This window comes from Cyprinodon tularosa, unplaced genomic scaffold, assembly GCF_016077235.1.
Source record: "Cyprinodon tularosa strain WSP-4 unplaced genomic scaffold, ASM1607723v1 ctg29, whole genome shotgun sequence".
Lineage (NCBI taxonomy): Eukaryota > Metazoa > Chordata > Actinopteri > Cyprinodontiformes > Cyprinodontidae > Cyprinodon > Cyprinodon tularosa.
Genome location: NW_024038996.1, coordinates 1,192,731 through 1,207,221, shown reverse-complemented (window position 1 = coordinate 1,207,221; position 14,491 = coordinate 1,192,731). Strand labels below are relative to the sequence as shown.

Here is a 14,491-nt window from a genome sequence, read left to right as displayed (position 1 = left end):
ATATGGCTGACTGCATGCTCTGCATGAACAACATCAGATAGTCACATAAAACCCATCTGAGGTAGTATGGCAAAAATATTTATATTCTATGCATTAAACTCCTGAAAACAACAGGGAGTTTTGTGTCTATTCTTTATGTTTAAGTCCACCGATCATAATCATAGTAAAGAATTTTGCACTTCTGCATGTTAAACACTAGTGTATTTTAGAGATGTCGAATATTAATATCGGATATCAGTCTGATATTAGCAAAATAAAAATAATAAATCGAAACTTATCTGTCAGCATCTTAAATATCTGTTATTTTCATCCTGATAGAAACACACTGCTTTTGTTATTGACTTATGTTGTCTGTTTTAGTAATATTACTTGATCAAGCCTTTTCAAACATTCTACAGTATAATATAAGCAATAAAAGCTGGAACAATCCGTGCTAATATTGTATCTGGTCGGTATTGGCCAGCTCTCAAATCTGCAATATCGTCTCGTACATGAAAAAGTTGAATCAGGAAACCCCTAATGCTTTCACCAATTGTATAAAACATCGGATATTATTCAACTGTTGTGTGTCATGTAAAACAACCTTGTCTTGTGGGATCAATCCCACAGTGATTCCACTGTGAAACCAGAGAATATCCAATATCAGAAGAAAGGTTCTAATACTAATGGGGCAGCAATTTAAAACATTGATAAGTTGTTTAATGAAAATCAATTAAAGAATCTGGAGCCAGTCATGCTTCTACATCTGTTCTCATGCTGATTGGCATAGAACATCACTCCAAAAAAGTTTTTTTTTTTTTTAAACAATCCACTGCACTTTGTTTCCAAGTTTGAAGACGTTTGGCTTCCCCCCCAGGAAGCTTTTTAATTCAAAATGTCAGAAATAGCGTTGAGTTGGAGGCTTTATAGAGTAGACCAAAAAGAAGGCTTGTTTTGGCTTAGAAAACATGCAAATTGACCTGGAAGAACAGGTCAGCCCCTTAGTAATGGGGAGTTGTTGAGATCTTTTGTTACCCTGCAATACCTGATACTGGTCTATGCCTCTGAAAGTGGAGTCATTAGTGGGTTGAATGATAGCGGGAAGGAATCAACTCTATCACTGCTTTGTAAGTTTTTGAGAGCTGAAACCTGAGTCCACCGCCTCTGTTTAAGGTTGGTTTTTCTCTCTTAACACAAATGGCTTCCTTCACACCCCTTTCAAACCAACTGTCTTCTTTGTCCAAAATGTGAACATTCTGGTCCTCAAAAGAATTTCATTTGTCCATAAGATGTAGATGTACAGCCAAGTTTTGTCATGAGGAGGTAGCTGTCCTGTGTTAAGCCATGCGTCTGTGGAGAGGTTGGTTTGTTACTCCAAGATAAAGATCAGAGCATTGCTGGATGCAGTGGCGTAGGAAACGCGGGGGGGATGGGGGGAACATGTCCCCCCCAATATAAAAGCCAGGTGGATATGTCCCCCCCAAAAAATTTTACCGCAAAATATTAGATTTTGACATTTTTTAACTAGCGTGCTTTTTTTTGAAGGCGCAGCATAGCGTTACGTCACTGTACTCCCCCTCCCCTCTCTGAACTGCTGAGTGAGAGTATTTGAGCACTCAGAAGGGAGGGAAACAGCGACACAGAAGTCAGAAAATTGTGAAAGAAGTAAAATGGTCTGTCGGGAATGCTGCTATGAATATTGCCTATTTATAAGGTCTTTGTTGTCAGTTCACTTTCATATATAGAAACTGAATCTTTTTGGTTTAGTCATCTTAGTCTTGTACAGAAGAGGATTAGGGCCACTGGAAAAAAAAAAAGTTAACTGATTTTAAATTTTTTTTAGTTTAACATGGGTAAAAATCTCAGAATTCTGACATTTTTCTCAGAATTCTGACTTTAATCTCAGAATTCTGACTTTTTTCTCAAAATTCTGACTTTAATCTCAGAATTCTGACTTTTTTTCTCAGAAATCTGACAGATGATTAATATTTCTAATAGATTTACAGTGTTTGTTTGTTATTTTTTTTTTGGGGGGGGGGTACTATACAGATATATAAAAACAAGAAGTTCTAACTAAAAAATAACCAGAATATATGTTTAGAGTAAAGATTGACTACTTGTACACAAGCACACAATTTCAAATCTGCTGAGCTTAAAAATATACGTATAAAGAAATATAACAGGAAGTACTGCTAAAACAAACTAAATGTTAAATAATGTAGATATTGGTTTAAAAAATTCTTCAGATTTGGAAATTTGGAAGGAATACATAATTTTGAAATTAATCAACAAATCTGGTAAAAAATAAATAAATAAAAAATAAAAGTTGCAATTTTTTACTTGAGGAATTTGTTGAATCACTTCATAATTATGAGTTTAACTAGTTGGAGGTAATGCTACACTTGTCTGCTTCCTGTCCTGCTCATAAAAGGTAAACATTATGAACCCACCATTCATTTTCTACACTATTTGGAAAACAAAACACAAATGTAATATAACAAAAGTATGTTTAACAACAAACATGTTAGCATCAAGCCATAGCCATGTCTGTTTTAGAGCCTAGCTCTCTTGTTTTAATGACCTTCTTCTCCTCCATTAATGAGGGGACCCCTCGGGCACGTAAAAAGTTGCCTAATTCTGTAATTTTTCACCAATGTGTCACTGGCCTTCTCAAACAACTCACATCTTTATCAGTGAAGCTGAATGCTCCACATCTCTACCTTCATGGTGCCCATCTACATTAAGATCCAAAATTCTGAGATTAAAGTCAGAATTCTGAGAAAGAAGTCAGAATTATGAGATTAAAGTCAGAATTCTGTGAAAAAAAGTCAGAATTCTGAGAAAAAAGTCAGAATTCTGACTTTTTTCCCGTATTAAACTGAAATAAAATTTAAAAATCACTTAACTTTTTTCAGTGGCCCTAATCCTCTTCCGTAGTCTTGGGATGATCACTCATCCAATATTTAACTGCTTTCTCTAGACGTTTGCCACGCTAGCCAAAATGTTATTTTTTATATATATTTCATTTCAGTACAATGCCACCACCAACTAAAAGACTGAAACAGCAGTAGGACTTACTCAGATTTTTTAAAAAGAGAAACGTCAGTGTGAGTAACAGTCACCTTACACAATTTGTGTTGAAATTAGCCCGGTCTGGGCATGCGTTTTACGAGGATTTTTTATTTTTTGTGTGGTTTTGATTCGCCGAAATGGACAGATGTTATACCTGCCGCGCTCCTGATCGTTAGTTAAAACCACAGGGAGAATTAATTTTAATTCTTAGCAGCGAACTGCTGCACAACCACTAATTAACCAACTAATTAACTTCTACACCTTTATTTCCTCAAATAAACCGCTGGCTCCTCTTTTTAGACTATAAACAGATTAACACAACATATACAACTCTGTAGTTTTCTCTGTTCTGTACTGCAAATTGGAATTAAAGATGCCATTTCTACCAAAGGTCTGGACAGACTGGCGCACCAGCACCTCCCGACCCCACTAAGGGACAGGGTGTACAGAAAATGGAAGGATAGATGGATTTCTACCAAAGGTTTAGAATGCGTTTTTGAACCAGATGCTTCAAAGCGCCCTGTCCATAATTCTTCAACACACCGTCAGCTCCCTCTGTCAGTCAATCTATATAAATTCATTTGTGACCATTATTGCAAGTAAACAAAACATATCAAACTTTGCACTTCTGTGGCCTACTGAATTGTTTTTAATTCAATTGAAATATTTGATTTTCTAATGCGTATGCGGACACTAAATATGCCAAGGGCTGAAGCCCTTGAAAGACATCTCCCTTTGCTTAATAAAAGACTCCAGTCATTTTGTTAGGTGATATGCTCACATCTTATGAACAAATGCATTATGTAAATTTTAAATGCATTATTTTTGCAAGACACATTTATAAAGGAATAAAGCAAAAGATTAAATAGCCTTTTTTTAAAGTAGCGTACTTAAGATATGTTTCTGTTGAATATTTACGAATCTCAGATTTCCGACATGTGTCCCCCCCAATTGTAATCATATTCCTACGCCCTTGGCTGGATGACTTAGAATCTTCACTGGCATTTAAAATCACATATCAATAAATCTTCACCACCTTCTACAGAAGCACCATAGAGAGCGTTCTGACCAGCTGTCTAACTGTGTGTTGTTGAGGCTGAAGCGCCTCAAACTGGAAGAAGGTAAAAGGAGTGGTGAGAACAGCAGAGAAGATCATTGGGGCTCCTCTTCCCTCCATTAAGACATTTCATCCCAGCGCTGTTTGTCCCGAGCCTGTAACATCATAAATGACCCCTCACATCCTCACCATGGACTGTTCCCCCTGCTGCCCTCTGGGAAGAGGCTTTGAAGTATCTGATGCAGGTCCAGCAGATTCCACAACAATTTCTTCCCAAATGCCATTGGACTGCTGAATGTTTTGTAGAATGGGTTATTGCATTGTATTTTATTATTATATTTATTATATTTTATCATTATTTCTATATATATATATTTAAAAAAAATTGTTAGAACTGTAAAATTTACAGTAATTTTTAGTATTTTTAAAGGCTGCACTTTTAAAAGATGAAATTGTCCAGTGAGCTGTTTCCAAACCAAATTTGTTTTTGTTTTACACTTGTGTAAACAAAATGACAGATAAAATCTTTCTAAAGTCTAAAGTCAATCTTAAGTTGCATGAAACCGCGAGATCTGTATAAAGAAAACAGCGAAGCGGTATTTCCTTACTGGACTATCTGACAGCTAAACAATCTCTCCCTGCTCAGCTATGGTCATTGTTTGTTGCTTTGAAGATGCCACTCTGCTAAGTCATCTAGGTTGTGTGTTTAAGACAGCTGTGATCTGACATGAGTGACACGTATAGTATTCAGAGTAGTATTATCTCCAGGTGTATTCTTGGATCTTCTTTGATGTGAGTCAGCCCTTTATTCTTTTCTTAGATCAGAGCCCATCTCAAGGCAGATTAGTCGGCATCCATCACAAAGACCGTGTAAAGGGGAGCCAACAAGCTACAGGCGGGAAGGCAGAGCAGCAAAATAAGCTTCTTTACCATTGAATGGTGTGATGTGGAATCATCTGTTGTATTAAGAGGAAACAAGACAGGTGGTGACTATTGTTTTTAGGAAGTTAGAGGTGTAAATAGAAATGAAGCTAATCTGTAAATTGACTCCTGCCAGCTAAAAACACGACTCCACCGTCACCATAGGGAGTTATTGTTATATATGTGAATCAGATGTCATAAAGCATGCATGAACATAACTACTAAAGAATAATGTAGGGGTAAAGAAAAAATATAACATGCAGATTTATTAATACGGTCCAAAATATTTTCTCATGCTTAAATTTCAAGTTTAATAAATATTATTAGCTCCACATAGATTTATTCTTGGGTTATATTAGGTTTAAAGGATTTGAGAAAATATTTGGACAAACCTCCTGAAGTTCATATAACTAAATAATAGAAGCACTGTGATGGGCACCTCAAAAACTGCTTTTTTGACAAGTCAACAGAGATGAAACTACTGGAGGCAAATCAAAAATTCAAACTCAGTAAAAATGCATCAGTAGCTGAACTGATTTATTTTATTTTTTCATTCCTTAAGATAAGTTTGGCAGTTCCACCAGTCATTAAGGCAGCAAGTTCGGCTTCATCCCTTCATAAACAGATTTCTGTAAAGTACAGCATTCCGGTGTCAGGTTCGTAATTGCGGGGGCGTAGCTGCGCCTGTCTGCTTTTCATCTGAAGTCGTGCCAATGTGACATACAGTATGATGTGCTCAAAGCGTGGAGATGCATTGGAGTGGCGTATTCCATCCCTCCAGCAGAGATTACAGCTGGGCCTCTGTAATAGCTCTGGGCAGGAGGTGGATGACATGGCTCTTTGCATGCATGAGGGAAACAGCGTGTGGGTGAGAAGCATGGCACTAACATTACACAAAGTGGTTACTTACAGGTAGTAAGTGTAGGAGTGATAGGTTCTTCTGCCGAGAGGGGTGGTGGTAGGATTTAGGCAGTGGTGGAGGAGGTGGGGAGGGGATGGAATGAAAAGGAAAGAAAAAGTAAAAATATATTAATGTTTGAAAAAAGAGTAGAAATGAACAAAATCAGATATGGTGGCACACGTGGAGGTAAACCAGTGATAGTGAGGGCAAAGGTGATCGATTGGAGCCATGTGTTTCTGTAAGGAGAGTCTATGTAAAGTTCAAAGAAGTTTTACTGGAGTGAACCTGATCTGCCTCCCTTTTTATCAACACATCAATTTATACACTTGTAAAGATAATTACCATATCTGACCTCTAAGGTGGGGACTTAATGAGCGACTCAAATGTCTAAACACAACTCTGATTCCCTGGTTGGTGGCAGTAAATTAGACAAAATTTTACCAACGGAGTCTTCTCCATCTCCGGTTTGATTAAGGCTAATTGAAAACAATTCTATTACTTGGTGCTGATTTTCACACCCACCCACTGATTGCTGTGCTACATAAACACGGTCATGCTGTGGGAAATGGAACCTATATTACCAGCCAGAGTAAATATGGAACATGGTGTTTACAGATATGCTTCCCAGCCATCAACATTTTCTTAATCTACTTATTTGCAGCCCGTTAAAAAAACGCAACCCCAAACCTTATTACATCATTAAACTTACAGTAAACAACACATTTCAATGTATTCTTTAAATGTTATATATGATAAACCAACAAGTGCATTTATTATTTTTACCACATCACTATTAGTAACTTTCTCATCAATTAAAAGTGCAAATCATTGGAGGTTTATATTTAAGGGCTTTGCAAATTGAATACTGAAAAGGTTATTTACCTTTGCAAAATAAGCCATACTCAGTTGAATTTTATTGACAGCATTTCCATATGTCCATTTCTTTACCTTCTATTAATACTGTCTTGGATTCAGCTCTGAACGTTGACTCAACAATTTTAACACATAGATTTCTTTTGATGTTAGTCGTCTCATTATAGCCCTACCTATATGATTAATGTTTTTCTTCTAATAAAAGGTGAACATCAGTCCCAGTTTAACTAAACTTTCTTCCACTACTTTTCTGTATTTAACTCCCTCTGTGATTTATTTATATCTAATCAGTTTCTTTTTCCCTGCACAGGAAAGGGTTCTTCCTTGCTTGTTGTTGTCCCATATCATTTTAAATAGGGATGGAGAGGTCATTTTATGTGTAGGTCAAACAGTTTGATATTGGTGTTATTTGACCAGGGCAGAATCTTCCACTTGCTTTAAAAATATCAACAGAATACTTAATACCTTTAAGTTTAAGGATTCCATATCTTACTTGCAATAGTTGATCCATTTCAACCTGAGGCTGTACTTCATTAAAACATTTTCCCAAACAAGTCTGCTGTGTTTTTTGGCCTTTATGATGGTTCTTCATAAATGTTCTCTAACAAAAATTGGTGACTCTAACAGAAGATCTGAGTTTGTACTAATATTTCATTAAAAACAAGTGAATACTTAGGAATAATTGACCTCCAAAGGCATGTGGTTCTAACAGATATTTTTAAGGCTATCCTGATGTTGTAGCCAAATACAATATGCTAACACATATTTCACATTTTTCTCTGCCGAAAATGTCATAAAGTATACAATGTACAACTTTCCTTGACTTAACAATTGGGTATTCTGTTGTGTTCATCTACCACATAAACACATACTGATGGTTGAGGATGTAATGTTTGCAAATGTAAAAACTGTTGAAGAGAAATGAATACTAAACAACTGGCAGCTAACCCAAACATTAGGAAGCAGAAAACTAACTCGTACCCAAGGATTAAATATCTACAGGAATGGATGCTGTGTTCCTTCAAACCTTTCCTTTTGACAAAAGAAGGCTGATATTTGCAGAGCATTAGCTCCCCTGATTAGTGGAATATGTGCAGTGGGTATCTCTAGAGTATGGAGTCCAAGAGTTAATGTAAACTTTGCCTTCAGCTATGCAGCCAGGCTCTTTTCGTCTTGAGCCTCTGATCTTATTTTCTTTCTTATCTCCTCTACGCCTCCTCTCCACACCATAATGTTCGAAAAACATTTTCTCCCTTTATTCCCATTGCAGTGTCACTGAAGTGCTGTGCATTTTTTCAAGGCACCGTAGAAACTGATTAATTTTTCATGGCACACTTGTATTTCGTGGCTTTAAACAGCGCAAATGGGCCGTATCAATATAATCAAATTAGTTATTTATGATGCCATTGACAATGCGACTATTTTTGAGGAACAACAATAGGAAATGAAAAGCAAAGAAGATACTTAATTTTTGTATGTCGCATGCGAGTTCAACGTCATCCGGACAAATTAGAAATTGTATTTCGATTAGAAGAGAGAAGACAAATAGCTTACCTTTTCTTCATGAGGAGCACTACGCCTAAGAAGATGATGACGAAAAGGAGGATGCCAGCAATGACCCCAGCGATCTTTACAGTGTGGTCTGTTTGTTTCTCTGGTTCCACTGCATCAGGTTTGTGAGTTGCTGCTCCTAAAAAATATCACAATGTGTTGGGAGTCACTCACTAATTACAGATCAAAGAGCTAGACCAACTATGAAATCATGTTAACAGTTGCTGTCACACCGTTTCCTTCCTTTCCATTCACTTGAACAGAATATGTGTTGGGGCAAAGGGTGTGTAGATTGTCAGACTGTACTGTGCAAGTTACTTAGACGTGACATCAGTATCTCTATTTCTGAAGGATCATCAGTTAATGTGGTGATGACGATGTATTGCTTTAAATACCTTCAAATAGTAAATTTTAAGTAGCATCAGAATGATAGAATAAATGGGTCGAATCCTCTTTTTTGGCATGTTGAAATAATAAAGTCCACACTGTGTTGCATGAGATTACAGTAAGTGATGCTCTCCCACTTTTCTTAGCTACTGTAAATATCAAATTGCTTAGGCTATGTTAGCAGTTGTAAAATTGGAAAGTTCTTGACCACAAATCTGTGTATCATAAAGTAACTGGGACAGTAAAATGTTACTTCAATTCAAAAGTGGTCTTTCACTATCGTCTCTCTTTTTCTTAAAGGATTGCCTGACCATACTAGACCGATAGTATTGGGTCCTGAATAAACCCAGGGGAGAAATAATTACGGGCTAAGTCGAGAGAAAAGGGCTACCTCCCTGCAAATACACAACATGCCATGGTAAATGAATGTTCATCGGTGCAGACAGAGCATCTGCGTGAAATTAAACAATATAATTATGTCAACATTGCACCACATCTGCACAGAATATATTTATTTTTAAGGTTTTATTACTGTAGTTTATGTGTAGTACACAACTTCCCTCAGTGCAGGTGCAATTAAACATGTAGACATGTCATCATAAATCTGTAGCAGCCTAGGAAATCAAATTAAGCATGTTGTATCAAAACTGATGCTTTACTTCAATTTAAAGCTCCATACGCTAACATGCATATTAAATGCTTGAAGAATAATTTATTCTTGATAAGTACTACATTATGAAACAGATTAACATTTAACATGCTGATAAATGTCACTGTAATCAACCAATTTTCTCATTACTATTGGAAGAAAATGCATATTTGCACAAAACGGAAAGGTCTGTGCTTGGCCCTGCTCTTAAATGTGAACACTGCCAACCCACTCAGGTTCACTGCAATCAAAACTGTTATCTAAATGAATTGGAATAATTTAAATCAAGGTTTAGATGTAAGGAAGTATTATAAAAATATTTTAGTGAACTTTAAAGATTGTAATTTATTTTTATTTCAAATAAGTCAACTTTACTTGCAGATATACATTTCTGTTTAATGTGCACATGTTCTTTTTAAGTCTAGGTTGCACTAAACAATTCTTAAAACTAATAAAAAAGGAACCTTTAAGTTATGCTTATAAATCTTTGAAGGCTATTTTGACAAATAGATATGTGACTAGTTGACTGAGTCCAGTATCAGATTGTCTAGCCGAGCTAATTTAAAAGAACGGCACATTTAGTTCCCGAATTACTCTTTGTTTTGGATTACCGGTACACTAAGTTATAGCTACCCATAGTGTAACATTACACATAGGATGCTATCAAAAAATCATGCAATCACGGACACTGGTGTTCTTAAACTGAGTGACATTATAATATATAATGCGCCATGTGACCAGCAGATCAGACAATATTATTACCCAACACTGAACAAACAACTGATTCTAACTGCAACTTAACTTATTCTGCAGCATTTCACACCTATTACCAAATGATCAATAGACATTAAGTCTCTCGGTTCACATAGCCTATTCAAGATGAGTATAAACAACAAATGATAAAAATCCAGTTATGTTCACTTAAAATCTTTTGGAACACTAAATACTTTACAATGTATGGAAATTAAGATAATTGGTTCCCTATTCCAGAAAGACTTAAAATCTTCCAAATATAAATGTCTGTAGAAGGAGGCAAGAAATTTGTAAATGTAACAAATTTAGCTCTATAGTTTGAGCCAACCCTTTATTTTACTTGTAGTTTTGCTTAACTTTCTTTATTGTTCTGATCAATTCACTTTTGTCACTAAAATTGTTCTCAATCTGATCCTCACCCACACATATAGAGTATATGGTTAGTCTGTAGCAGTGTGTACAGATAAGAACTATAATACATATGAATTTGTTAAACTCTACAAAAACTAAAGTAAGACTTCACCTTTAGCTCTGTCCTTTGTGGACAATCAGGAATCTGTGGACAAGCTGCAGCATAAGATATAAGTGCATCCCTACTTTACCCTTGGTTAATCGCATTTGGGGCAAATAGTTCTTAGGCTGCAAAAAAATGCATGAAGCTGGGCATGAAAGATAATACCCAAGATGATAAAAAAAATTGCTAGAAAAAAAACAACAACAAAACACTGAATATCAGCCTGGGAATAGATATTCTACAAAAGGACAACCAGGGTGATTGGGTACCTTAGAAAAGCAGCTTGTTTTTTTCACTTTGTCTGTTTCTTGAAAGATGATAAGAAGTCCTCAAAAAAGAAAAAAAAGAAACACAGCTGTTTCGCTTCGATCCCAGCCGTCCACCTGAGAAACACTAATAATCCTTGTCACCGATCGTAAATTTAGAAGGATAAATGGTCATGTCAGCTAAGTCTTTAAGTGTGATTCCCTTTTTACCACTTTCTGAAACAGGAAAAAAAAAAGTACATATCAATCCTGGGACTATTTTGACATATTGTTTTTGTTCCGCTGTTCCGTTATCTACCAGATTCATTTGAAAAATTTATATAAATTTAAGTAAAACGGTGAAGGATTGCCAGACTGTGAAGACATCATGTCAGGAGTGATGGAGATGATTTTCCTGAAATATTGTTTTACACTAATCTCACAGAAATGTTGTCAGTGTCAAATCCCCTTCTGAGCTTGTAGAGCTAAAAATTTGTCTACTATTTCTCCGATTTAGCTGCTGAGATATTCAGGATCTGTGCTCAGCAAGAAGGAACCAGGCATAATTTGAATAGTTTCTCTTTAGTGTTTATTTTGCGTGTTTGAAGCTGTCCCAACTAACAACCAAGACTCACCTAATCTGGCTAAAGATAATGAGAAATATTCATGAAAAGGGGATTATCTCCTGTCAGAAATCTTATATGGTGACTAATCAAAAGAACAATCGCTCCTCAAGCAGGGCTTTCATGTCCACTAATTCAGACAAGATCAAGGTAGACAATATTTGCATGCCTTTGAGTTCATCACAACACCATAATGCAAATTCCAAAACAATAACCAAAAACTGCACACATGCATTTGTTGTGTTCTTTTCCAATCCAGGGGGCTGTGAATACAGTAGCATCACACCTCTGAACATTGAGTGAAGAAGTGAGTGAAACCAAGAGGAGCTCTGGGCCTAACCTGTTAGCTGGTTGTCCCCAGCCGCCGGGGCGATGCGGATGTAGGGGGTGGTGAGCTGAGTCACAAGTATGGCAGCTGAGTATAGTCAGTGGATCCAGGATAGCATGCAGGACAGAGACAAAAGAGAAAAATAGAGGCCACACCAATGCTGTTATCATGCAGAGAAAAACACAAAATTCATTTCAAACACTAGATTGGTACAGTAGGTACAGTATGGTGCGTTTAAGAAGAATAAAAATCCTTAAAGGATCCTTGTCCTTTTTGGTAGTGGCATAATCCTAAACTGAAAAATCCAATCCATAATGGTAGTAGATCATTTTTTTGGCTGTAGTTCATTTTTGAATGCTTTGTATGACTCCCTTTAGCCAGTAGGACCGAACTAAGTATTTTTCGGTAAGCTTTCACAACGAATGGTACATCCAAAGAGAAAAACCCTCAGATTTCTCTCCTATGTCATCTTCTTTCTAATAAAAATTAGGGCTCGGACTGAAATGACAGAGGAAGAAAGAGAAATTTAATGGGGATTTTTGTTTGGATTGCTATTCAATGAACAATTTTCAGTTTACTGACAAAATCCACATGATTCAGTTTCAGATATGTTGGTATTTCTTTGTAGTAATGCTACTGTTTACTCACACAAGGTTTCCAATACCATACCATTATAAGGAAGCTTTTCTAAATGTTAACCTTTGTTATGGGACAAATGCCCATAGATATTTCCTCATCCAGTTTTGAAGCCAGTGATTGACAGAAATACATCACTGTGTCAAATTTAATTTAACTGAGAATTCATAAGTTAGTAATTGGAGATTTTAAGAACATCTAATTAACAGAAAGAATAAAGTATATAACTGAAAATATACCTTTGTCACACTTTAAATTAATTCCTAGATCACTGAACAATTTTGCCACAAAAACAGATTTATTTCCTGCAATATAAATGCGCTCAAATGAAAGGTTGCATTTTCTACAAGGGTTACAAATTTGTCCCCATTCCTTGAGAGAAACATCGGGAATACTAAATGGTTTCTTTCTGGTGATACATGGCCTTCTATGATCCTTACACTTGTATGTGCAACTGATCTCAGCCTATTGACCCATGTAGACGTGGTCATTTGGCCTTCTGCAATAAATCTATAATGCAACCGAATGCAGACAACAGAATATATGAGGCTGTCGGGGCATGTGACAAAACCTCCCACAGCCCAGAACGGATTGGGACTACGACTCCCTCTGGCATTATCAATTCTGCTCCCCGATCAATGGTGCTTAGACTTCATCACACTTAATGCGAAGAGCAGGACATTCAGCAAGCATAGCTAAGTACCTACAGACCTTGATGTGCACACAGGTTGCCTCCAAATCACAGAAAAACATGTTTTCAACCAATACAGGGCCTTTCATAAGTATTAATTGCTCTTGTACTTTATCCACTTTATATCAAATAACAGACTTCTCTGTAATTTCTAGAGATTTTGTTTGATAGATCCAGCAAAAAGTAACACATAATTGTGAGTTGGAAGGCAAGTGATTAAAATTGTTTTTTTTTTCTTAAACACAAATCTGAATTTTGTAAGGTGCCGCTGTGTTCTTCTCTATTATTACTGATACACTTAAATAAGTGACCTGCTGGCTTCAGAAGTTAGTTTCATGGTCGACCAGTGAGTAACTTACACTCAGTAGAAATCCAGGTTTTCCCTAAAGGTATAGATAAAACATCCAAAAAAATCCTAAAACCTCTAAAAAATAAAAATAAAAGAATAAGATGCAACTGTGAATCAACCGAAACATGGCTACACACCCAATTTAACAGGCCAGATATGGATGATGTTATTTGGAGAAACACACAAGACATCCATCGCAGGGGGAATTTCAGAATATCTGCTCAAAATTGCACTACAGAAAGTCTAGCATCCAGTGGCGGCTGACCAATAGAGGGCGCTATGGTGCTGCCCCACCCACCCAATTACCCTGATTAAGACATAAAAAAGAATAAAATTTAAAAATATATATATATATATATATATTCTAATTTTAAATTCAAATCCTAAATATTTTGAAATATATTAATATATATTTTTTAGATGTGCAAAATAAATATTTAATCTTTGATGACTAGTAAAGAATCATTCCATTTTTCATCGGATTGGTTACGTATTTCCGTCCTAGAGTGCAAAAATATTTACCTATTGAGTCTCGTTAAAAGTTGTACGTGCGCAGTAGCCTTCCTGCGATACAAAGGTATAGGAGAGCTCTGAGCGCAGCTAAGCTGCAACTTGAGGTGATCCCTTTCAAGGACCTGGTTTAAAGAAGGCTTGGCTAACTGCATGTAGTGAGGCTAATGCTGTATTCTGCTTCCCCTGCCTCCTTTTTCAAATGTCAGGATTTGCCCCAACATGGATAAAGACACGTACAGTAGGACTGACTTAAAGCACTTTTTAGAAAAGGCAAAGAAGCATGATCTATCTGGGATTGTCATGGAAATATATTTTCATTTAGTAATTTGCATATTTGCTCTTAAATAAACACATTCTCAGAAAATAAATAGATTTTATACATTGAAAAAATATAAAGCTGACTAATAGCTTCTCCTTTATAAAATTGGTAAATTATTTCTTTAGGTTTG

General features: G+C 36.2%; 1 protein-coding gene across 11 annotated transcripts in view; it reads right to left on the bottom strand.

Moving 5' to 3' along the window:
• LOC119787187 (receptor-type tyrosine-protein phosphatase mu-like) overlaps window positions 1-14,491 on the bottom strand; it is a 237,019-nt gene that overhangs the window by 78,903 nt on the left and 143,625 nt on the right. For 7 of the 11 annotated variants that reach the window (XM_038290846.1, XM_038290847.1, XM_038290848.1 and 4 more), the window contains exons 14-16: window positions 11,866-11,940; window positions 8,358-8,493; window positions 5,940-5,969 (exon numbers count right to left, since the gene is read on the bottom strand). In XM_038290846.1, coding sequence (XP_038146774.1) covers window positions 5,940-5,969; window positions 8,358-8,493; window positions 11,866-11,940 — 241 coding nt within the window. The remainder of the gene's footprint in view (window positions 1-5,939; window positions 5,970-8,357; window positions 8,494-11,865; window positions 11,941-14,491) is intronic. The other 4 variants (XM_038290852.1, XM_038290856.1, XM_038290855.1 and 1 more) reach the window with 1 other exon arrangement.